Source organism: Mastigoproctus giganteus, chromosome 3, assembly GCF_048544385.1.
Source record: "Mastigoproctus giganteus isolate SK-2022 chromosome 3, ASM4854438v1, whole genome shotgun sequence".
In the NCBI taxonomy this organism is placed as follows: Eukaryota; Metazoa; Arthropoda; class Arachnida; order Uropygi; family Thelyphonidae; genus Mastigoproctus; species Mastigoproctus giganteus.
Window position 1 is genome coordinate 250,736,415 of NC_143577.1, and position 25,934 is coordinate 250,762,348.

At 37.2% G+C, this 25,934-nt stretch overlaps 1 protein-coding gene across 5 annotated transcripts in view; it reads right to left on the reverse strand.

Annotated features, from left to right (window-relative positions):
• LOC150089027 (lissencephaly-1 homolog) overlaps nucleotides 1-25,934 on the reverse strand; it is a 212,618-nt gene that overhangs the window by 123,977 nt on the left and 62,707 nt on the right. For all 5 annotated transcript variants that reach the window (XM_090369785.1, XM_090369784.1, XM_090369782.1 and 2 more), the window contains one exon: nucleotides 19,200-19,278. In XM_090369785.1, coding sequence (XP_090225911.1) covers nucleotides 19,200-19,278 — 79 coding nt within the window. The remainder of the gene's footprint in view (nucleotides 1-19,199; nucleotides 19,279-25,934) is intronic.

The window sequence follows — 25,934 nt, forward strand, 5'->3', positions numbered from 1 at the left end:
AAACAAACTAAATGCTGTCGTGATGGAAAGGTTTCACTTGACCCACTGTCTAAGACACTTACTCTTATGAGAGCTGCTTACGGGGGATACATGTGAAGAAAATAACTACAGAGAACATATATGAGAGTACAACTCAGCAATGGGCGCCTCCGTAGCCAGGTGGGAAGGAGCAGCAGTGCGTAGCACATGCTTCTTGATTAGACCAGGGTTCGAGCCCGTCACCACCAAATATGGAGTATGCGGAAAGGTCAAGGAATGACCACCGCATATCCCGGAGCAATATGGCCTTAGTTGCTAATGCTCCTAAAAACCAAATAACAAACAAACAACTCAGCAATGCCATTCGCATCAATGGGCACAGAGATTAAATCACTGCCTGGAAATGGTCCATACTGTTTTAGAATACACATCCGGATTTACCATTTGGTCTCACCGCTATATTCAAACGAAGCAAATAAGCCATGATATGGACAACTTTATATTTTCGATTCTGCTGAAGCAACAACAAAATGGCTTGAAAAACAATCAAACCAAGGGTGTATGGCCGAAGTAATGCAAAAATTGGACGAGATGTTGTGACAAGTTAACCCATTTGCTGAGTCATAAACAAATGCATCAAATGCAATCAATCCAACAAATGCAATAAGACAGAGTTTACTACCTGTTTATTGTACTAACAGAACAGCCCACTAAACTGTAAACTGCAAATTGTTTTTACTGTTTTATGATTTTGACCTCCAGAAATGTACTTTTGAAAAATATCACAGAGGCATTAATTCTTATAACAGAAGATGCTATTCTAATAAATGATGCAAGTGTAATGTATTTTATTGATTTGAATCGGTTCTATGAAATTTGATTCTATAAAGTGGCTGGTTCTAATAACCAGTGCTTATTGTATATGAAAACCCCCAAACATGAAAGGTATTAGTAGTACCATGCATTGGTTGAAAGTTGAAAAGTCAGAAGATACTTGTCAACATTAGATGAGATGTAGAAGGAATAAATAAGGACAAAAGAAAGTTAATTCCACAAGTTTAGAGATGGACAGTGAATAGATGTTGACTGGTTGAGACATGTTCAGATTAGTATGGAGGAGAGCAGGGGAATTACAGATACCAACTCAAAGAAGAGTAATCATGGAAGTATTATAGAAAAGGCATGCAGCAGAAACTGAAAGTCTACGAGACAGAGAGTGGAGAGATTTCATAAGAGGTAGGTCATTATTCGATTTGACTGCTCTCTTTTGGAGAGAGTTCGAGAGAGATTTTGAGGTTGCCCCACATATGGGAACAATTTTGTATGATACTGCAAATTTGAGATTTCTTCATAGTCAGCAGCTATTTAGAAGAAAGTTAATGCCAAAAGCAAAAGAAAACCAGTTGTTTTTGGTTTTTTTTTGATATGGGCAAAGCAATATTTCTGATGTGCTTATGATAAAAGAGATTAGAAGTCAGAGTAACCCCAAATAGACTCAGAAGGTATAAGAATTTTTAGATTTATGAGGTTACCATGGTGAAAAGTTACTGTTTCAGCAGAGTGAAACACCAGTGCACTTGCCTAAGTGTAAAGAACCATGAGGTGACGTGAGCAAAGACCTAGGAGGGCTTTTTTTATGAAACTGGGAAAACAAAATTATGGCTAACACGTTGAATATGGGACCAACACTATATATATAGAATATCTAAGCAATGCAGAGTGTATTATTAATTTACTCCATTAGTCAAGACATTTTGTTTGAATTATATATATATATATATATTTTTTTTTTATGTAAACCCCAAACATGAGAGGTATTAGAACCTATAGTACTTAGTACCGTGCTTGGGTCGGAGTTTGAGAAGACGAAAGAAGATATTTGTTGACATTGGACTTGAACTTCTGTAGACTGTAATTTTCAGGAAATACATATGAAGGAAGGTTGTTCCAGAAAACGGCAGTTGAATGAATAAACGAGGAAGATGAAAAGTTGGTTCTTTGAGTTTGAAGTTGGACAGTAAATGGATGTTGGCTGGTGGCGACACGTGTTCGGACTGTTTTGAAAGAGAGAGCGGGAATTATAGAAGCCAATTCAGAAGAACAGTGCCCATGGATGTATCTGTAGAAGAGGCATGCAGCAGAAACAGTACGTGTATGAGACAGCGAGTGGAGAGACTGTTAGAGATGAATCATTAATTAACCTAACTGCCCTTTTCTGAACGGAATCAAGAAGCCTTAGAGAGGTTTTGGCGACACCACGCCAGATGTGGGAACAATATTCCATGATGGGGTGGATTTGCAATTTGTACAGAGTGAACAGCTGTTTGGAAGAAAAGTAACGCCGACAGCGAAAGAGAAAACAAAGTTTTTTAGATGCAGAGGAAGCAATATTTGTAATGTGCTTGCACCAAGAGAGATTAGAAGTCGGGGTAATCCCCAAAAGAGATATATCATTTTCCCGAGAAATCGGAATGTCACTAAAGATAAGCATAGGAGCAGAAGAATCCTTTTTGCGAGATATAAGACAAGACTGAGTTTTAGAAGTGTTGAAATCAACTAAGTTGTCTTTGCCCCACTGGAGAATTACCAGAAGATCGGCATTTAAGGAATTGGTAGCAGATTTTCGAGAAATTGAAGCTGATTGAGCAGGACAAGGTTTCTCAAAATGGAAAGTGGAATGCAATGTGCTATCATCGGCAAAACTATGGATAGGATTTCCAGTCAATGGAAGAAGGTCATTAATATACAAGAGGAAAAGAGTAGGGGAAAGAACTGAACCTTGGGGGACACCGGCATTAGTGGAGAAGTTAGAAGACAGAGAGCAATCTACCATCACCCTCAGTGAGCGATCAGAGAGAAAACTGGATAACCAATTACTAAAAACAGTTGGCAAACCATAAGATGGAAGCTTGTTCAGAAGACCTTTATGCCAAACACGAACGAAAGCTTTTGAGATGTCAAGAGCAACTACTTGTGTTTCACCGAACCTTTCCATTGAATTAGTCCATAAATGGGTAACATAAGCAAGAATATCACCAGTGGATTGACACTGACGGAATCCATACTGGCGATCGTTGATCAGACAGAAGATTTCTAGGTAGTTTTAAGAGTTGGTGGTTAATTGATTTTTCCATTACTTTAGAAAGAGTAGAAGTAATTGCAATGAGATGATAATTGGATGGGAGGGATTTGTCACCCTTTTTAGGAACTGGCTGGATATAAGCAAATTTCCAAGCAGAAGGAAAAACACCTTTGGAATAAGAAAGTGAAAAAAGGCAACAAAGAATAGGGTAAGTTCAGAACCACAGGTTTTGAGAACAAGTGAAGAAATACCATCGGGACCTGGAGCTTTCTTAGCATCAAGATTCGTCAAAATCCTTCTGACATCCTTTTGACGGAAGACCACAGGAGGCATTGAATGGAGCGTGTTGGGAATGGTGGGAGGTGTTTTACCAAGATCATTAATACATGAGTTGGAAGAAAAATTGGATGCTAGCAGGTCAGCTTTATCCTTGGCTGAAGTGGCAACAGAACCATCTGGTTTGGACAGAGGTGGGAGCAAAGATGGGCAAAAATTACAGCCAATAGCTTTGGCAAGAGACCAGAATGCTCGGCTACCATTAGGGCAAGAAGCAAGTTTTCTACTCTTAGCCTGTTCAAACTCTAGTTTGGACTGATTAATAACTGCTTTACAATTGTTCCGAGCTTTGGTGTAGGCAGAAAATGAAACTGGAGAATTAGAAACAAGCCAATTACGATATGCAACATTCTTCTCTTGAACAGCCTTAGCACATTTATTGGAAAACCAAGGTTTGGATAAAGGACGAGATTTTAAAGTGGAGTGTGGGATAAAGGATTCCATTCCTGCAAGAATAATTTCACTAGCACGATCAGAGTAAACGTTGACATCAGAAGTTTTGAAACAGTAATCTGACCAAGGAAAAGAAGAAAAGAAGTCTCGCAGGTCATCCCATTTTGCATTTTTGTAATGCCAAACAACACGAGTTTGGGAATAGCCATGAGATAAAGGTTCCATTGGAGAAGAGACAATCACCAATTTGTGATCTGAAGTGCTTAAAGGACCTCTCACTTCGATCGTGTACTTAGAAGGGTTGTTTGTGAAAAAAACATCAAGCGTATTGGCTGTATGATTAGGATTATTCAGTATTCTTGTAGGTAAATGAACAATCTGTGCAAGGTCATTAGTAATTGCAAAAGCCTCAGCATCTCGACCAGTTGGGTTGGTGTGACTAGAAAACAGAAGCCAGCTGGAGTTGTGAACATTAAAATCACCAAGGAAAATTACCTCACTGTTAGGAAAGTTGGACTGGAGAAAGTCAAGTTGCAAAGAGAGGAAGTCAAAGAGCTCCAAGTGATTAGTGGAATTGGGAGATCGGTAGAGACAACAGATGAATTTGACGCAATGAGGTAGAGAGATTTTAAGCCAGAGAAGATCAAAGAGAGGAGATTCCAAATTGCCAAGTCTCTGACAGGGAATATCAGAACGGACATATGCACAAGTACCACCTTTGAGGCGAAAGGAATCATACAGCAAATAATTTGGGCATCTGAGATGAGCAGTAGTTGAATCAACCGATAACTGAGATTCTGTCAGAAAAAGTACATGGGGTTTGGCAGACTGCAAGTGGAAATGGACATCGTTGAGATTACAATCGAGACCTCGTATATTTGTGAAATGAATTAGGAAGTGCTTGGGAGGTTTAGATCTTTTCGCAGATAAGTTTGCTCTATTAGTTTGACAGTTCATGGTGTATTCAATAGTAAGAAAAAGTGGGTGGGACATGCTGTATGAAGTAATGAAATTTTTGGATATGGCATACATAGGGTAAGAATATACCCAGATCCTTGACATAACGTGGCCTCGACAATGCTCCCCGCATACACACTAATCGGACTCCCTCCAGTCACTATCTCGCAGAGTAGAGGTAGCAAGATTATACACTAGCTGATCCGGAAGCCTCCTAGAGAGTTACCAATAGGTTCGGTCCGGTGTACTAACTAGCGGCCGGCCTGCGAAAACCGTTTTAGAGCTGTACCCTCGAAATGTAAGGAATATTGGATCTCGCCACGACGTTCATCATAACCTCAAAAGTCATCAATCATACTGCATGATGGAAGAGATAGGGAAGGGTTGACCAGAACTTAGCTCTAGAGACTAAACATGGGTTCCACCACTTCAAGCCTCCAATAAGCAAAGTGGTGGTATTTCACCGGTTGATGAGAGTCATCTACCACCTAGTACTGCCTGGTAACATAGAGGGGCGGCATTCCTCCATGTGGTGTGGGCGCCACACCTCGACCCCTGCTTACGAATATTGGAATATGGAATAAGGAATATTGGATCTCGCCACGATGTTCATCATAACCTCAAAAGTCATCAATCATACTGCATGATGGAAGAGATAGGGAATGGTTGAATATACTTTTATAATTGCGTACTCTGAAAACCGTAGGGTCTCCGTAGCTGAGTGGGCAGGAGTGGGAGTACAGTAGCACACGCTCTTTGAGTAGACTGGGGTTCAAGCCCCTGACTGCTGAATATGGTCGATCTGCCAACCCGCACTGGACCAGCGTGGCAGATTATGGTCCATTTCCCTCAGCATGAATTGTTGAGGAGGCTTCCATCCTGCAGTGGGTTGATAATGGCTGCACTTTGCTTTTTTACTTTTTTTTACTCTGAAAACAGCTTCAAAATTTTAACTAGTGTCAGGGAGTACTGACCCACAAATAATACTATAACTAAAATAGTTACACAATTTTTTCTAGCCGTAGGGAAAAGTTACCCCCCCCCCACAGGGGCCATTAGTCAAAATTTGGAAAGCTAGTATCTCATTTTTTTCTTTTTGTCCTGACAGAGCTTTCACCAAGCAAATGGAAAGAAACATGGTCAACATGATATAAATTAATTATAAAGAGTTATAAAGGTTACTTCTAAATGATACTAAATACTTCTGGCAATATTTGCATAATGTGCAACTGGCCTGATATCAGCTGTCAGTCAGAAATAGTAAAAACCAGTGAGATATGCTTGCTTCACACAAATTTAGTATCAGGTAATGGAGCAATCATGTAACAAATTTTCAGGAATGATGCAGAATGACCATTAAGTAACATAAGCCAGTTCAATTTATCATCTGACATTCAGTTTTTCATTATCCACTTTAAGCCTTAAGAAAGGCAATTACTTTTACAATGATCTTACTGTTTGATAATATATAGACAATCGCAAGGGGGTTGTTTAACACATTCCAGTTATTTTTTAATTTTCCTGCAAATGGAATGCTGATTCCAGAAAAACTATGAAAAGCAGTTTGGAAGTGGTAAAATTGTTGAAGGAAGTGAAGGGATTTCTTGGGGGGGGGGGACTAAAACACCCTCTGGCAACTATCCAGGCATAGTTAGGGCTAATGAGTGAAACTGTGCAAAGCCAAAAATATATTTTTTTAATTTTTTTTTTTTTTTGGTAACTAAAATAAGAGACATATACTTGTCATTTAAATGTATTTAAATGTTTCTGGAAAACAGCCTCAATTGAGATACCTGATCTCAATTAAGAGATCAGGTACCTTGAGAGGGCACTGACTCTCTTTAAAAATTACAGGCTCCGAAAAAGCGATAAGTGTTTGCCATTTTATTTACCTAATTGTTATTTTATATTGTACTTTATAAGAAGCCTTATAATTCTAGTTATGCTGGTTATTTTTATTTTTAATTTAGATAAGAGTTTTTGTAGATTACTACTTAATATACGTAAGACCGTTGTTTCGTTCGAATCTTGCAGCCATTGTTTTTGTATAGAGAGTGGTAGGGAATTCAAATTTTTAATTGTGGTAACTAGTTAGCTCTAACGTAAAATTATATAGTGTAATATGCATCACTGCATTTAGGATTCTATTAGATAGTGTAGTATTGACAATTAATTAATTAAATTTATTGATCTTATTAATTTAGAATATCATGCCCCATACTAGAGGCAAAGCAACGGGCACAAAGTGGCAGGAGTGCTGTGACTCAGGGGAGAACCGAGGGGGGAAATTCTCCAACACATCACAGCCTAAAAAAATGTGCAACTTGTGAAATGTTTGCCGAACTCTCTGGAGTAGAACATGATCTAGCCTGTGTGTGTGTGTGCCAGGTGCAGAGAGTGTCTATAAATTAGGTGTTAACTCAGCATTCTAATAGGCATCTATGAGAGCTTGAGGTGTAGAGTAGATGCCCTCGAAGAAATTAATACGAGGGCCCGTCAAGCTCTCAGCTGCCCAACTCAATGCCAGAGCTCACTCCTGTGCATCAGGCAACATAGCGGCAATCTCCAAGGCAGAATGCGCTGGCCCCAAAGGAACTAGTTATTGTTGGTGACTCTATTGTCAGGGAGACGGGTAATATATTGTGTAAAAAGGATAGATGGAATAGGACCAGGGTATATCTGCCAGGGGCAAAAGTTGATGACGTTATGAAGCATATATTATCTTTTAAGGGCACAAAGGTTGATATTGTTGTACATGTTGGCACCAATAAGCTGTACATGTTGGCAACATTAAGAGTAGGAGATCTGCAGCTTTACTTAACAAGCACAGGTCAATGTTGCAAAAAAGTCATGAGTTAGGGTTAAATTTGAAAGTGCCTGCAATTCTGACCAGACACGATAGGAGGGAGTACATGATGAGAGCCTTGTCAATCAATTCAGCCCTGGAGGGAATATGCAAGGCTCAAGGGGTAGAATTTTTTTCAGCTTGGTCTGTGCTTGTTAACAGGAGAGACTGCTTCTATATGGATGGGATACACTTAAATAGAAAGGGTGAAAGAATATTTGTGATGCTATCGAGGCAGTGTTAGGTGGGTCGGAAAACTGAAAGCTTGGGGGGATTCAAACTAAAAAGTTAAAAGTAGCCGCAGGCAGAGGTGAAGGTGATTCTTGCACTCTAGGTGATTCTAGAGTAACTAAGAATAAGAATAGCATTAGCATTAGTAGAGGCATATGATGCAAGAAAGCAAGCTTATTCAGCATCAGCCAAAAAAAAAAAAAAAAACCAACCACTACTCCCATTTCACCCCTCCGTTCGTTCGAAATACCTGTCCAGCTGAGCCTTAAATTTATTTAGGCTATCAACTTCAACAACAAGCGATGGGAGTCTATTCCACAAACCAACTGCCCGCAATAGGTGTGTGTATACTTGCATGTATACCAGTGCTAGAAGTATAGTAAATATATTTGAATTTGAAGTATTGGTCAAGACATCAAAGGCAGATATTGTTGGGATATCAAAGACGTAGTGTCACACAAATATTAAGAATGTAGAATTGGAATTTTGCTATACCACCAACTGAAAAAAAAAACCACGGAACATGCTATTATTGTCCAGCGTGTTAAGAGAAGTTAGCTCTTTGTGTGAAGAAAATATTTCTTTTTGTGAATAAATTCTGATTTATTCACAAAAAGGTTCTCTTTGCATATGTCATGAATATTCCGAAAGGTTCTCCTCATTCTTCTCTTCATTGGACTTCCCCACTCTCTGTCGCTCAAACGGCCAAACAGTGGGAATGTAAACTACCACTGCAGAACTCTCGGCAGTACCTGGCAGCTTCTTGACTCGTGATCGCAACTCTGTTGGGCATATCAATGGATAGTTTTCTCATGATTTCGACAATGTCAAACTCTGGGTGCTTGTTCATGATCATAATGATCTGTTGCTATAAATTGCTGATCCTTCTGTTCGTCTTATTCATGTACTCAACATATTCAGCACAAGAGTATCCTCCATAAAGAGTTGGATGTCAGTGTTTGATTTCAAAATGTTACAGACGAACAGGTTGAACGGATTGCCCTACTTTTCATTTGGTGTAAATTTGAGAAATACCTTAGGCTGATTTATGCCAACTTTAAGCACATTCAACTAATAATCATCCTCCTCTAGATTTTTGCCACAACTTGTAATAAGCAGCATACTTTACTTTGCATCCATCTGTCTTAGGCATGAGTGCTAACACAATGGTCGAGCAACAAGGCATGAATGGTGTTTCAAATTGACACGTCTGTCTTTTATCCAGCATTACTTTCTTGCAACACATGAATGTATGTTTGTGAGTTTGAAGCTTAACGCTCCCTGAAGACTCACTAGAAGAGAGAAACTAACTAATCAATCACTGCAATGGTGTCTTCTTTGTTCTCACCTAAAGGGTCTTTGGGAGCATTATTTAGCAAAATGTTTGCATGTGAACTACCGTGATGTTGAAATTCTAGGCACTTGAAAGGTTGAACACGCAAAATTGACCAAACATACTATAACGTTTTGACATCCAATTATGAACATAATTGGATGTAATTATGTTCATAACACATCCAATCTTCTTGAAGTATATCACACAAGTTACAGCATCTTCATTCACTAGCACTGCCTTCTGCACGAAGTCCATATCACTTATGCTATCCTTGCTAATATCACACCCGTTATTCTGTAACTTGTACAATAGCTGAAGCAAGTGCAGCCAACCAATTTCATTGGCACTCAGATAATAACAACACTATAGGTTAACATATAAAAGCTTGTTGTACAAATTGGAGCAACAAGACACTAAGGGTTACTGCTATGGATAAAGGGATGGCAGAGTGGGAGAAGACAGCTGTTATCAACGAGCACTGCTCTTCTTAGAAATGTAACTAGAATTAAAAACTGCAGCACTTGGAGACTAGGCACCTGCAAAGAGATCTGATTGAGATATTTAAGCTCTGGATTGAGTAATCTCAATGCCAATGGAATTGAACTTACTCATGCTCTTGAATACACCATGAATTGTCAAACTAATAGAGTAAGCATATCTGCGAAAAGATCTAAACTTCCCAAACACTTACTAGTTAATTTCACAAATATACGTGGTCTCAGTTCTAATCTCAACGATGTCCAATTCCACTTGCAGTCTGCCAAACCTCATGTACTTTTTCTGATAGAATCTCAGTTATCAGTTGATTCAACTACTGATCATCTCAGTTGCTCAAATTATTCACTGTATGATTCTTTTCACCTCAAAGGTGGTACTTGTGCTATGTCCGTTCTGATATTCCCTGTCAGAGACTGGGTAATTTGGAATCTCCTCTGGCTTAAAATCTCTCTACCTCAATCTGTCAAATTCATCTGTTGTCTCTACCATTCTCCCAACATCACTAATCACTTGGAGCTCTTTGACTTCCTCTCTTTGCAACTTGACTTTCTCCAGTCCAACTTTCCTAACGGAGGTAATTTTACTTGGTGATTTTAATGTTCACAACTCCAGCTGGCTTCCGTTTTCTAGTCACATTGACCCAGCTGGTCGAGATGCTGAGGCTTTTGCAATTACTAATGACCTTGCATAGAGTGTTCGTTTACCTACAAGAATACTGGACAATCCTAATCATACAGCCAACACGCTTGATCTTTTTCTAACAAACAACCCTTCTAAGTACACAGTTGAAGTGAGAGGTCCTTTAGGCACTTCAGATCACAAATTGGTGATTGTCTCTTCTCCAATGGAGCCTTTATCTCATGGCTATTCTCAACCTCGTGTTGTTTGGCATTACAAGAATGCAAAATGGGATGACCTGCGAGATTTCTTTTCTTTTCCTTGGTCGGATTACTGTTTCGAAACTTCTGACGTCAACATTTGCTCAGATTGTGTCAGTGAAGTTAATCTTTTAGGAATGGAATCCTTTATTCCACACTTCACTTTAAAATCTCTTCCTTTATCTAAACCAGTGGTGTGCAAACTATGGGGCACGACCCCCAGAGGGGTCGCAGGATAAATTAAAGGGGCTGCGGCAATTTTTAAACAAAAATTAGTTATTGTGTACATAAAGGCTAAAAAACCTGTTGTTAAAATTATTTTTTCAATATGTAGGTGTAGAGACCTTACTACTCGAACGAAGTCTGAGATACGAATGAACCCTATTGCCATTCTTTATTTTTAGGGTGGTTTCACGTGCAATACAAGTGCCTTTCTTACTTATTGTCCTTGTGAGTAATACACCTTAATTTGCTCATTGGCTATAGACACACAGAAAGCAGCTGGCTAGTGTGACTTCTGAATATGTATTAATACTTCTCAGTACTACTCAACTGCTGAATCGTAATCCCTTTAGTTCTTAATTCGTGCTACCCACAGGAATTTCCTAAAGACCAGAGGCGCGAATATTCGGTGCTTTCATGTCAACTTGGATGTGTTATATTTTTATATTTTACCATGGACAATTGGGTAATCAGAACAAAATGGTCGAGGAGTGACCACAATGATGTTGCTACAGATACATCAGAAGCTGAAAGGGTAAGAAATGTATCATGTGAAAATTTGGACACTAACGTTATTTCAAGTGTATGCAACCACCAATTTCTGGTAGAGCCAACATATTCCAAATCAAAAAGAGTAGAAAATATCAAGAAGAATTTATGAAATACAGTGTTGTTGATGATGAGCAAAGTCCTGTGTGTGTGTGTGTGTGTGTGTGTGTGTGTGTGTGTGTGTGTGTGTGTGTGTGTGTGTGTAATATCCTGGCACTTTGCCGTCCCAGGGTGGTTTCTTTTTCTGGAATAAACAGATGATGATAATAATAATATGTTATGAAAAACTGGCTAATGAAAGCATGAAACCTATTAAATGAAAAAGACAGGCACGAAACATCCAGAGATAATGAAAAATAATGACTCCTTTTCAAAAGAGACGCCGACACCATACAAGCTCTAAAATCTTTCATGAAGAAACACTGCAGTTCCTTGCAAAGCTTTAAGAGAATCGTTGCAAGTTTCATATTTAATATGAAAAAATTTGAAATCACATACTATTGCTGAATTTCTTGTTCTCCCTGCTGCTATAAAAATGATTTCAATTATGCATGGAGGAAAGTACAGCAACGATTTAAATACTATCCCTCTATCCAAAGCCACCACAGTCTCACAGCATATCACAGTTATGGACAACATAAAATTCGGTTTATTAAATCGATTGAGAGAAAGTCCAATTTTTGCAACGCAGTTAGATGAATTCACAGATATTTAAAACCTTGCTCGACTTATTGTATATGTCAGATGACAGAGATACTTTGGAGGATTTTCTATTTTGCAAAGCTTTGGAAAGAAGAACGACGGGTGAGAAGATTTTTGATGTTATAAATATTTTCTTTCAAACAAATAATCTGACGTGGAACAACTGCTTTGCGATTTGTACTAATGGTGCAGCTGTATTAACAGGATAAAATAAAGATTTAAAAGGCAAAGTAAAGGAAATTGCTCTAAATAGTTTTGAATCACTGCATTATACATAGGGAAGCATTAGTAGCAAAGGAAATGCAAACTGATTTGCATGAAGTTTTGAAAGATGTGATAAGCTTTATTAAAAAGTAGATGCTTAAATAGCAGACTTTTCACAATGCTTTGTAATGAAATCAAAATTAAATTTTCTGTTTATACTCCGGTACGACAACCAAGTCAGTAGAGTTTACAATAAATTGTCAATACAAATATTTATCGTATTTAGTAGTCACAGGCTTGAACCCCGGTCCATTCAAGGAACTCGTGCTGTGCATTCTCGCTCCTGACCACCGGCTACGTCAGGCCAGCAAGTGCTTCTTTCATATACGAAAGCGAGGTGGTTGTCCAGTGGTAAAGTGTTGCTTCGTCTTTTTGACCTCAAACATGAAGTTTTTTTCTGTTTTTATCTGATAAAAATAAGAACCTTGTTCAATTGTTTACAAATCAAAAATGGCTTGGAAAACTTAGTACCCTTGTTGATATATTTGATATTAATACTCAGTGACAAAATAGAAACTTTCAAAGGGAAGCTTAATCTTTGGAATACGGAATTTGAGCGTTATAATACTGAAATGTTCCCATGCTTTTCTGATTTTATCTATCTATCTGTGTTCGACTTAATACAGCAGATCGCCGCCTTGTCTTTCCCATTTTCCAAAGTTGCTGAATGTGGGCATCTTCAGCTTTCAAAATTCTCTTTCTCATGGCTGATAGTGCACCTTCCTTCCATGTTTTTCTAGGGCATCCTCGCCTTCTCTTCCCTTGTGGTATCCACTCATATATAATTTTAAGCCATCTCACTTCATTCATGTGCAGCAGATGTCCAAACCATCTCAATCCCCTATTTTCTATTCATTCTATAATATCTGATTTTGTCATAATATTGACATTTTACAATTTAAGGATATCATTGCCACCCACCTAACAATGCTAATTAAGAATTTTTTCAAATGATTTAATGTATCTCCAGAAAAAAAAAAAAGTTGTATTGGATTCGTGTCCCTTTGCTATTGAAATTTCTTCATGTCCCAAAATTACCATTGAGCAAAAGGAAGATCTTATTGAACTGTAATCTGATGAAGCAATAAGTGCTCGTTTCACAACTATAACTTGTGAAAATTTTTGGCTTTCTCTTCGAGACGAGTATCCAGAATTATCGAAAATGGCGATACAAAGATTGCTACCTTTCGGGCCTACATATTTATGTGAGGTTAACTTCTCGAAATTAACAGCTATATAAATCAAAAGCGTACCAGACTTGATCCAGAAGATGACATAAGATTTGTAAATCAAACATTGCGTCAAAATATGAACCTAATATTATTGGTTACCCAGGCTAGTCCTTCTCATTAATTGCTTTGTTTTGTAATTGTTGATTTTTTATTGTTTTGTAATCTTAATTGAAGAATAAGAATTTGATTTGATGTTTTTGCTGTATTCAATTAAAACATTAAACAATTTTTTTATTCATCTGTCAGTACTCGAATAAAATTTTCTACTTACATAATTAATAAAATGCCATTTTTCTTCTAAAAATCTGGTCATCCCCCTCAGGCTTTACATTGAGGGGTCGCGTCAATTTTATATTTAATAAAGAGAGTCGCAAGCAAAATAAGTTTGCATGCCACTTATCTAAACCTTCGTTTTCCAATAAATGTGCTAAGGCTGTTCAAGAGAAGAATGTTGCATATCGTAATTGGCTCGTTTCCAATTCTTCAGTTTCATTTTCTGCCTACACCAAAGCTTGCAACAATTATAAAGCAGTTATTAATCAGCCCAAACTAGATTTTGAACAGACTAAGAGTAGAAAACTTGCTTCTTGCCCTAATGGTAGAGGAGCATTCTGGTCTCTTGGCAAAGCTATCGGCCAGAACTTTTGCCCATCTCTGCTCCCACCTCTGTCAAAACCAGATGGTTCTGTTGTCACTTCGGCCAAGGATAAAGCTGACCTGCTAGCATCTCATTTCTTTCCAACTCCATATTAATGATCTTGGTAAAACACTTCCCACCATTCAACATGCTCCATTCAATGCCTCCTGTGGTTTTCCGTTAAAAGGATGTCAGAAAGATTTTGACAAAACTTGATGCTCGGAAAGCTCCAGGTCCTGGCAGTGTTTCTCCACTTGTTCTCAAAACCCGTGCTCCTGAACTTACTCCTATTCTTTGCCGCTTTTTTTCACTTTCTTACTCCAAAGGTGTTTTTCCTACTGCTTCGAAATTTGCTCATATCCAGCCAGTTCTAAAAAAAAGGGTGATAAATCCCTCCCATCCAATTATAGTCTCATTGCAATTACTTCTACTCTTTCTAAAGTAATGGAGAAATCAATTAACCGCCAATTTTTAAACTACCTAGAAACCTTCCATCTTATCAACAATCACCAGTATGGATTTTGTCAGTGTCGATCCACTGATGATATTTTGGCTTATGTTACCCATTTATGGACCAATTCAATGGAAAAGTTCGGTGAAACACAAGCAGTTGCTCTTGACATCTCAAAGGCTTTCGATCATGTTTGGCACAAAGGTCTTCTAAATAAGCTTCCATCTTATGGTTTACCAACTGTTTTTTATAATTGGTTATTCAGTTTTCTCTGATCGCTCACTGAGAGTGATGGTAGATGGCTCTCTGTCTTCTAACTTCTCCACTAATGCTGGTGTCCCCCAAGGTTCAGTTCTTTTCCACACTCTTTTCCTCTTGTATATTAATGACCTTCTTCCTATGACTGGAAATCCTATCCACAGTTTTGCTGATGATAGCACATTGCATTCTACTTTCCAGTTTGAGAAACCTTGCCCTGCTCAATCAGCTTCAACTTCTCGAATATCCACTACCAATTCCTTAAATGCCAATCTCCAAGTAATTCGCCAGTGGGGCAAAGACAACTTAGTTGATTTCAACCCTTCTAAAACTCAGTCTTGTCTTATATCTCGCGAAAAGGATTCTTCTGCTCCTATGCTTATCTTTAGTGACATTCCGATTTCTAGAAAAAAATGATATATCTCTTTTGGGGATTACCCTGACTTCTAATCTCTCTTGGCACAAGCACATTACAAATATTGCTTCCTCCGCATCAAAAAAACTTGGTTTTCTCTTTTGCTCTCGGCGTTACTTTTCTTCCAAACAGCTGCTCACTCTGTACAAATTGCAAATTCGCCCTACCATGGAATATTGTTCCCACATCTTGGGTGGTGCCCCCAAAACCTCTCTGAGGCTTCTAGATTCCATTCAGAAGAGGCAGTTAGGTTAATTAATGCCTCATCTCTAACAAAGTCTTTTCACTCACTGTCTCATAGATGTACTGTTTCTGCTGTATGCCTTTTCTAAAGATACTTCCATGGGCAACTGTTCTTCTGAACTGGCTTCTATAATTCCCGCTGTCTCTTTCAAAACAGTCCGAATACGCGCCGCCACCAGTCAACATCCATTTACTGTCCAACTTCAAACTCACAAAGCCAACTCGTCATCTTCTTCGTTTATTTATTGAACTGCCGTTTTCTGGAACAATCTTCCTTTATACGTATTTCCTGAAAATTAGTCTTCAGAAGTTCAAATCTAATGTCAAGAAATATCTTCTTTTGTCTTCTCAACCTCAGTACTATAGTTTCTAATATCTCTCGTGTTTGGGGTTTACATAAAAAAAATAAATAAATAAATAAAATAAATAAAAAACAGACAGTGAAAGTGATTCTTGCAATGCTTCTACTGGAAAGGTTGTACTAGTTAAGTACTACATGCAACTGTACTATCTGAAGTACTGGTTAAGTCATCAAATGTATACATTGTGGAGATATCAGAGATGTGTCACTCAGGCAAGGGATACAGAATTTGAATATGAGGAGTATAATGAATATGCTCTTAGTTAAGAAGCATATTTAAATATAAGGCAGTGTATAAGTTGACATGGGTGACCAATGCAATGTTAAGTCAGTTTGGTGTAAACACTAGGAAAATAAAAATGGGAGTAGGAGCATGTTATAGGCCGGATGACTGCAGTACTTAAAACAAACAAATATACAGAGAAACACCTAAATGTATGTCAGATGAACTAATGAGACTCGTGACAATGACAAATGCATGGATGCGTATAAATTATCAGGTGATACAGAAGCCTATGGTATATATAAAATAGTCTGTAATCAAGTCTCAATGTAGGCAACCTAAGACATTATGCAATATTAGGCAACCTAAGACATTACGAGAAGTCTTTTGTTGGTTAGTTAGTTAGTTAGTTATTTGGTTTTTAGGAGCATCAGCAACTAAGGCTATATTGCTCCGGGATATGCGGTGGTCATTTCCTGACCTTTCTGCATCCTCCGTATTTGGCGGTGACGGGCTCGAACCCCGGGCTAATCAAGAAGCGTGTGCTACGCACTGCTGCTCCTTCCCACCTGGCTACGGAGGTGCCAAGTCTTTTGTGAAGGATGCAAACAAAACAGCAAAGACTTCTTTACATAAGTAAAAACTAGCAGGAGAATTAATCATATTGGTCCACTTGACATGGATAGTTTAATTGTTGCTGAAACTGATCAGATTGCTAACAAACTGAATAGGCATTTTGCATATACACTCATGCAAGAATTCTTTAGGAAAGGGGATATCAGAAAAATTTCAAACTCCAACAGGGAGCTAAATGATTTTGTGATAACTGAGAGGAAAATGGGAGAGAAATTGTTGAAGCTAAAAATAAAAAGGCACCTGGGGTGGATGGGACCCATTCAATAATATTAAGGGAAGCAACAAAGAAGGTCCCTGTGAATTAGAAATGTCAATGTATCCTCAATTCACAAAAGGGGGATCAAAGAGTAACATAAGTAATTACAGACCTGTTAGTTTAACTTCTGTTTCAGGAAAAGTAATGGAGTCATTGGTTAAAGAAGTAATGCAAGACCATCTAAACAAGAGTGCACTAGATTTGTTCAATCTTGTCTGAACAACTTAATTGGCCACCACGATACAGTAACAAAGGACCTGGATGAAAAAAATAATGTTGGTGTCATATATTTGGATTTCAGGATAGATTTTGATTCTGTTACACATAAAAAGACTGCCATACAAATTGGAGCAGTGTGACATTAAGGGCAAATTACTGCTATTGATAAAGGGATGGCTCAGTTGAAGAAGATAGTGATTAACAATGGGCAATGCTCTTTGTAATGTTATTAACAGAGTTTCAGTGCAAGGCCCATTGTTGTTTTCTATATTTATTAATGGTATTGATAAAGGCATACCAGGCTTAATGTCTAGGTCTGCAGATGATTAAAGGTTGGTTAGGCAGATGGGCTGAAAAATGGCAATCTAAATTTAAAATTGACAAATGCAAGGTACTGCATATGGGAGCAGTAATCCCAGAGTAATATATCAGCTGTATGGCACTACACTCAGGGTAGTAGAAAATGAAAAAAGACCTAAGGGTAATTATGCAGTCAGATATGAAGTTCTCTGAGAAACATAGCCAGGCTTCCAGGACAGCTTGTGGTTTTTTCGATGATATACAAGAACCGTTCTAGTAGGAATAAGGTGGTGATTATCCCATTATATAAGTCAATGGTTAAGCCACTTCTCGAGTACTGCATACAGGTCTTGAGGCCTCATTTTAGGAAGGATGTAAAGCTGCTAAAATGGGTGCAGAGAATGGCAGAGAGATTGGAGAGGGGGAACAAAGGGATGTCCTACCAATGATGGTTTCAGTTCTGCAAACTGTGGTGTCTGCAGCTTAATCCTGATGGGATTCTTCCTATTGCTCTGATTATGCACATAAGGGTGGCATAAATTCAAGCTGAGGAACGAAGCCTAGCAATAATTTCATTTCCAAACCAACTTATGTAAGACTTGATTCTAACAATGACAGAGTTACATGAGAGATCAGTAGAAAAATTTAAAAACTCAGCCACAGTCATTCACAATTTTCAGCTTATTACAAGATGTAGCACAACTTCAGATTTTTTTTCTTCTGCAACCTGAAAACTAAGGTGAAAATATGCTTTGTTCCCCAGTTTTAATATTGTAGCATGTTAACATTTTGCATGAATACTTAAAAAAACATTGTTTTGTTAATTGTATAACTTGAAAGTTACTGCAGAAGAAAGATGATATTCTGCTGATAACAGGAGGAACCATTATATATAAATCTTTAACTTTAATATAAATCTAAGCTCATTTTTCTCATTGGTTTTTGAAGAAAACAGCAAATCAGGCAGTCAAATACTTCAGTTATTTTATTTTGTCCTACTAGAACCTTAGTATCCTCCTGTCATCGACTGAATAATTCAAACAAGGATCTTCCTAATAGAAAGGCCTACTATATATAATAGGACCTATATCCTCATCTGTTTAAAAGATACTGAATGTTTTGTACTTTCTTTTGTCAAATTTAGTACAAAAGATACTGAATCTTTTGTACTAAATTTGAAAAAGACTAAATCTGAATTTAGTACAAAAGATACTAAATCTTTTGTACTAAATTCAGAGAAAGTTCCAATTAAAATATAAACAAAATAAAAGCTTAAAAAAAACTGGTTTAAAATAGTTTAACTTCCGAAGGCTACTTCCTCTCTCTACAGCTAAAAGTAACAGGAACGCAGAATGCATGTACGCCAAAGAGAGAAATAATAAGGCAAAGAGCAGCCACAGAATTGAGATAATGCAGAACTCTTACCTCCCTTTCCATACCTACCTTGATATAAAAAAAATATATATATAATAATAAAAAAAAATTTTAAAAAATGGCACAAAAGCCAAGAAAATCTAAGCATTCATCCTATCTCGGTAAAATGAATATGATATAAGCATTTAAATTTGAAGTGAACCACACCTCCAGGTACCTAATTGAAGTTACTGAAAATTAATGTGCATATTAATAAGTAATAAAATTCCTATATATATATATATATATATATAATACAGAAACCTTAAAAAAAATTGCTTACCATGTCAGTGTCCCTTTTAAAAGCCTCTAGTGCTTCCATGTACCCACTTGAAGCTAGGTAGTCTGCAACAGCTTTATTACTGCAAAACAAATTGAACAGAATAAAATAAATTAAAATTTAACATATTTAATCTACAGAATTGTAAGCAATAGATGAAAATATTAAATTGTAACAAACATCCATGGATCATTCCATTGTAAGTTTCTTTTAGTTGAGTTTTCGATAGGTATTTCATATAGAACCTCTTCCACAGAGGAGAGAGTTCCTATATGAAAATTTGAAATTTTGTAAATGATCAAGTCCAAATTAAGGAAAGTGGTTCGCTAAGCAAAAACTGGTTTATTAAAAGAGATTTGAGCTGAATAAACAAGACATCCTTTCATGACCAAGTTTCCATGAACATGTGTAGGCTTTCCACAGTGGGTTTTTTGACAGAGGGTGTGCTCTGTGGAGTCAGCTTCTCCACAAAATTTAAATTTTGTAAAAATTAGTACCTTGCATATAAATACTTTTAAATATCAATATCTTATTTTAACTTAGCATTAGTAGAGGCATATGATGCAAGAAAGCAAGCTTATACAGCATCAGCCACACAAAAAAAAAATGCCTCCCCTTACGATGCTAACTGGACAAATTGTGCCTGGAGGTCTAACTTTTTAGAATTTTTGAATGGTATGACATCACAATCATACTTCCTGCAGGAAGTATGATTGCAACAATACAAGTATTTGTAATATGACTGCGACAATACATATTTGTCAACAATTTATTTTTTTTGTCTCGCATTTTTGTTACTTCAATCGATGCTGTTTTCTAGAGGTATTTAGATACGTTGCAATCGTAAGTATACATCTCTTACTTTAGTTATCATAAATCCATTGTACCTTATCTTACAGAAATTATGTAAATTTGTGAATGATCAATAAAATATTTAAAATAAAAAAGCTTTTATTTTGTAATCAATATATACAAATCAAAATACCTAAAAGAAACACGAAGGATGTTTCATCTTTGTAAAAAAGTTGTGTGCCGAGCACGTGCAACTTTTTTATTCGTCTTTTTTTTCCTTTTTTTTTTTTAAATTATGGAAAATGGATACATTTTTTTCATGATAAAATTTTAATATTGCGAATAAAAAATAACACGAAAGATTTCTCATATCACAAATAACATAAAAACTATCACAAAACATTCCACAATATAAAAACAAATATTACATAACAAACTTTCTAGAAAAAGTACAAAAATCACAGATTATATGAAAAAAAAATTATTACATAAATATTCAAGAAAATTTTATTTTAAAAATTGCCATATGCAATTTACTTCTTTATTAAAATTTGTTGTTGATCTTCTGTTTTGCTCAATAGTCGGGCAATGATTACAGAGGAATGATTTGAACGATCCGGATCAAATTGAAGCAGTGGTTTCCCATTTAGATGTATAATCATACATCATAATCTGCAAAGTGTTTAATTGTCATCATTATTCATTACGCTGAAAGCTCACTCAGCTTCAGCAGTGCTAATCACAATGGTTTCAAAGATATTTCCTGGCTTTCTTAATTGAAAAGGGAATTTCACTGGATTTTAAAGATAAACTATCTTTAACAAAATCTCTAAAATCATTAATTTTATTTCATATTTTATCAGAAAAATTTCTTAATCGGTTTTCACCGTCTTGCCACCAAGACAAAAGTTCTTTCATATTCCATGATTTCTGGTAGCCTATGTTTAAAATTTTTTTCAATGGTATCATTATTTTCTTTATTTAATTTAAAATCACTCTCTGTTGCATTAATAACTTATCCTTTAAAGATAAAACAATGCATTTAATAACTTGTCACGAGGTAATTTTTTAAATGTGTTCTTACTTTCAAATTCTTTTCACTTCAACATGCTCTCAATTTTAACTTCGTAATTTCCTTCAGAATTTTTCAAATTAGTAATATCATTTATAGTTCGAATAATTAATTTATCTGCTTTTACCATACTGATTCTGTAAAGCTTCTGAAAGGTAAGAGAACTCATGCAGGATGTCGATCGTTAGTGCTAAATGGATACGAAATTCCAGATTAAAAGTCGATTTAATAATCCAGAATATTTAACTTCTGATTCAAAATGTTTGCATAAAGCGGGATAATTCCTTCAACCTGCAATTGCCGTCCACAAGCTACATCATGGCCCGAACACATGACTGATCTTTATAGTTTCCACATCAAGTTCTTTAGTAATCATCCTTAATTCGTGCTGGGTTTTTGGAGAGTGGTGATATGCATAGGGTTTTTTTTTTAATTATTGCCTGTATCCCATTATAGTTTAGAATATTTTCTACACAGTGAAAGCCTCGATGAAGTTTCAAAATCTGCCAACATTTCATCTTCGTAAAGTTGCCTCAATTCCCTCCCCCTACGTTGCTGCTTTCACTAGTTCTTTGAATACTGTGCAAAATGTCGGAATCATTCAGCTACTGTGACCATGTAAACATAGGTGAAGAAATTTACTGGAAGATGTGGATCACTCACTACTTCTCCAAAAAACATATTCCCCGTTTGTCGGAGTAAAGGGGAACCACAACACAGGTTGACCAGAGGCTATAATCCGTGTCGAGAATCTTCTTAAATCCTCTGACTGGCTATGGAAAGCATATTGACTAGCACGACTTCTCAGTATGTGACTGCATAGGTTTTATGGACACCACTAATATTATGAAACGGTAATCCCTTTCACCCTTAATTCGAACTTTCTAATTACCTAAATTGCCTAAAGGCCAGGGGTGAGAAAAATGCATACAAAGTTCTCTCCTAATCTGTTTGTTACATGGAAATTTTCTTCGTTCATTGGAAACCACTTTAAATGTATTTACCAAGAGGAATTAAAAAAATTTGCTATAAAGAAGTTGGTTAAACAGAGGTCTGACTGTAACTAAATCAAAACTGAAGCAATTATAAAATACATAACTGATTGATTGCACCATTAAAATGCTGGGGGTGGGACCCTGCTCGCCCCACCGTATTTTCGGCTCTGGATACTCAATAATTGCATTCAGGATTTCATTTGTAAAATAAATGATTGTTTCAACAATAGGCTCACAAATTTTCAAAAAAAAAAAAAAAAAAAAAACAATGGGCTCTTGCGAGCCCACTACAGCTCACCACTGTATACGCCTACAAAGATCTGATTGAGGTGTTTAAGGCTATAACAGGATTGAGCAAGCTAAATGCAGATGGCCTCACTCAACACATTGAAGGGTGGGCATAAATTTAAATTGAAGCATGGTTACAAGATAGATGTGTGGAAATTTGCTTTCAGTCAATGAGTAGCTAATCCTTGGAACATACTTCCACCTGGTGTTATGGAAATGGATAAGGATGAACTATACAAATTATTAGAAGGAATGGACAGATGATATGAGTGCTTTTTTTTTTTTTTTTTTTTTTGCTGATGCCGTATAAGCTTGTTTCCTTGAATCATTTGCCATTATTAATTTAAAAGATAAAATTAATTTAAAAAATTAATTTCAAAAACTACTTTTTTGTTTTTGAACAATATTCTCTTTGTCTATTTACATATCACTTGATTTTGTTAACTTCTGGATTTGAATTGCAGAGAATTTCAGCCTTTGAAGGCTAAAATCTGAAAATAACAGCCAACCAGTATATCCTTCACGCCGCTAGCATTTATTGCACTATGTCTCCCAGGCGGTAGATGATTCTCGTCAACCGGTGCAATACCATCAACTTTGCTTATTGGAGGTGTGAAGTGGTGGAACCCAAATTTAGCCTCCGGAGCAAAGCTCTGACAACCCCCCCCCACTTCTCTTACATCATGGTGAGATCCAATCTTCCTTACTTTTTCAAAAATGGTCCACTGAACCGAAATTATCAGTAACTCTCTAGAAGACTTCTGGATTAGATAGTAACTGGAAGAAGTACAAGTAGTGTATATGCAGGGGGCATAGTCAAAGCCATGTTATGTCAAGGAACTGAGTATATTCTTACCATGTGTACAACATATTCAAAATTTTCATTACTTCATACAACACCCCCCCCCCCAAACACCTTTTCTTACTACTGAATACACCACGAATTGTCAAACTAATAGAACAAACCTATCTGCGAAAAGATCTAAACCTTCCAAACACTTCCTCGTTCATTTCACAAATATACACACTCACTTCTAATCTCAATGATGTCCATTTCCACTTACAATCTGCCAAACCCCATGTATATTTCTAACAGAATCCCAGTTATCGATTGACTCAACCACTGCTCATTTCAGTTGTCCGAATTATTCGTTGTATGATTCCTTTCACTTCAAAGATGGTACCTGTGCATGTCTTCTGATATTCCCGTCAGAGAATTAGTAATTTGAAATCTCCTCTTTTCAGTCTTCTCTGGCTTAAAATCTCTATACCACATAATGTCATATTCATCTGTTGCCTCTATCGTTCTCCAAACTCCACTAATCATTTGCAACTCTAACTTCCTCTCTTTGAAATTTCACTTTCTACAGTAAAACTTTCCTAACAGTGAGGTAACTTTCCTTGGTGATTTTAATGTTCACAATGGCAGCAGGCTTCCGTTTTCTATTCACATAGACCCAGCTGGTTAAGATACTGAGGCTTTTGCAATTACTAATGACCATGCAGAGATTATTTACTTACCTATGAGACAATCCTAACCACACAGCCAATACACTTATAATTAGCATTAGAATCAGTAGAGGTTTTTTTTTTTTTTTTGATTTGGTAGTTGTTGGCGCATCGGCTTCTGTGGCCATATTGCACCTCCCAAGGTTTTTGCAGTACTTTGATCCAAGCCCAAGGCGGGAATCGAACCCGCGACCTTTGGGTTGCCGGGCAGGTACTTTACCCACTCGGCTAGCCCGGTCGGCCATCAGTAGAGGTATACGATGCAAGAAAGCAAGCTTATACAGTATCAGCCAAAAAAATAAAAATAAAAAACCCTAACATTTCACCCTTCCATTAGTTCCAAATGCCTTAAATTGATTTAGGCTATCAACTTCCACAACAAAAGATGAAAGTCTGTTCCACCAATCAACTACCCGCTGGCTAAAGGAAAATTTCCGCACATCTATTCTACAACTGTCTTTCCTCAATTTGAATCTGTTCTTAATCCTCAGGTTCTTAATCTGAGCAAGAGGAAAAATCCCATCAGCATTCAGCTTGCTCAAGCCATTCAAAGCCTTATACACCTCAATCAGATCACCTCGCAGGTGCCTACTCTCCAGGTGCTGCAATTTGCAGAACATAAGCCTTTCTTGGTAAGAGCACCCCTTTGTTCCCCTCACCAATCTTGTTGCCCTTCTTTGTACTCATTCTAGCAACTCTACATTCTTCCTAAAATGAGGCCTCCAGACCTGTACACAGTGCTCTAGGCGTGGCCTGACCACTGCCTTGTATAACAGGATAATCTCCTCCCTGTCCCTGCTAGCAAAATTCCTATATATAATTGACAAGATGGGCCTGGCAGCCAGTCTCCACTGCTCAGCAAACTTCATATTCGACTGCACAATAACCCCCAGGTTTTTTTCACTTTCCACTTCTCTGAGTGTAGTACACACAGTTGGTACGTTTCTATTCAGTTATTGCTTCCCATATGCAGTACTTTGCATTTGTCAATGTTAAACTTCAGCTGCCACTTCCCAGCCCATTTGCCCAACTTATCTAGATCCAGTTGGAGTAGAGTACTGTCTTTACTGTCATTAACAACCCTGCCAACCTTTGTATCATCTGCAAACTTGGACATTAAAACCTGATATACCTTCATCAATATCATTGATAAATATACAAAACAACAATGGGCCCAACACCGAACCCTGGGGAACTCCACTAATAACATTTGTCCATGAAGAGCAGTGTCCATTGATTACCACTCTCTGTCGTCTCCCACTTAACCATCCCTTTATCCATTGTATTAATTACCCTTAATGCCATATCTCTCCAATTTGTACAGCAGTCTTCCATGTGCAACAGTATCAAAAGCTTTCCTGAAATCCAAGTACATAAAATCAAAATTATTTTTGGCATTCAGTTCCTTTGTGACACATCATAGTATCCAATCAAATTGGTCAGACAAGACCTCCCTTTAACAAACCCATGCTGTGTCTTAACTATTACTGCAGTCTTGTCTAGATGATCCCTGCAATACTACTTTAACCAGTGATTCCATTATTTTCCCCAGAAAAAGTTAAACTAACAGGTCTATAGTTACTTGAGTCACCTTTTGAACCCACTTTGTGAATTGGTGATACATTTACACACCTCTAGTCCATGGGGACCTCCCTCGAATCCAAGGAAGCTCTCAATAATTATGGCAAAGGGTTTGCTTACTTCCTTTGCTGCCTCCTTTAATATAACTGGATAGATCCCATCTGCCCTAGGTGCCTTTTTATGTTTAATTTCAACAATTTCTCCTCCACTTTGCTCTCAGTTATTACAAAATCACTTAGCTCCCTGTAAGAGTTTGACAAACTTCTGGCACTCTCCTCATTGAATAACTCCTCATGTGTGAATGTAGATGCAAAATACTCATTCAATTTATCAGCTACCTGAGCATGATCATCAATAGTCAACCCATCTATGTAAGGAGTGGTCCAATCTGATTCATCCCTTTCCTTCTAGAGTTTACATAAGTAAAGAACTCTGCTGTTTTTCTTTGCATCCTTTGCCAAGGATTTCTCGTAATCTGCCTTCACCTGCCTAACCTCCTTT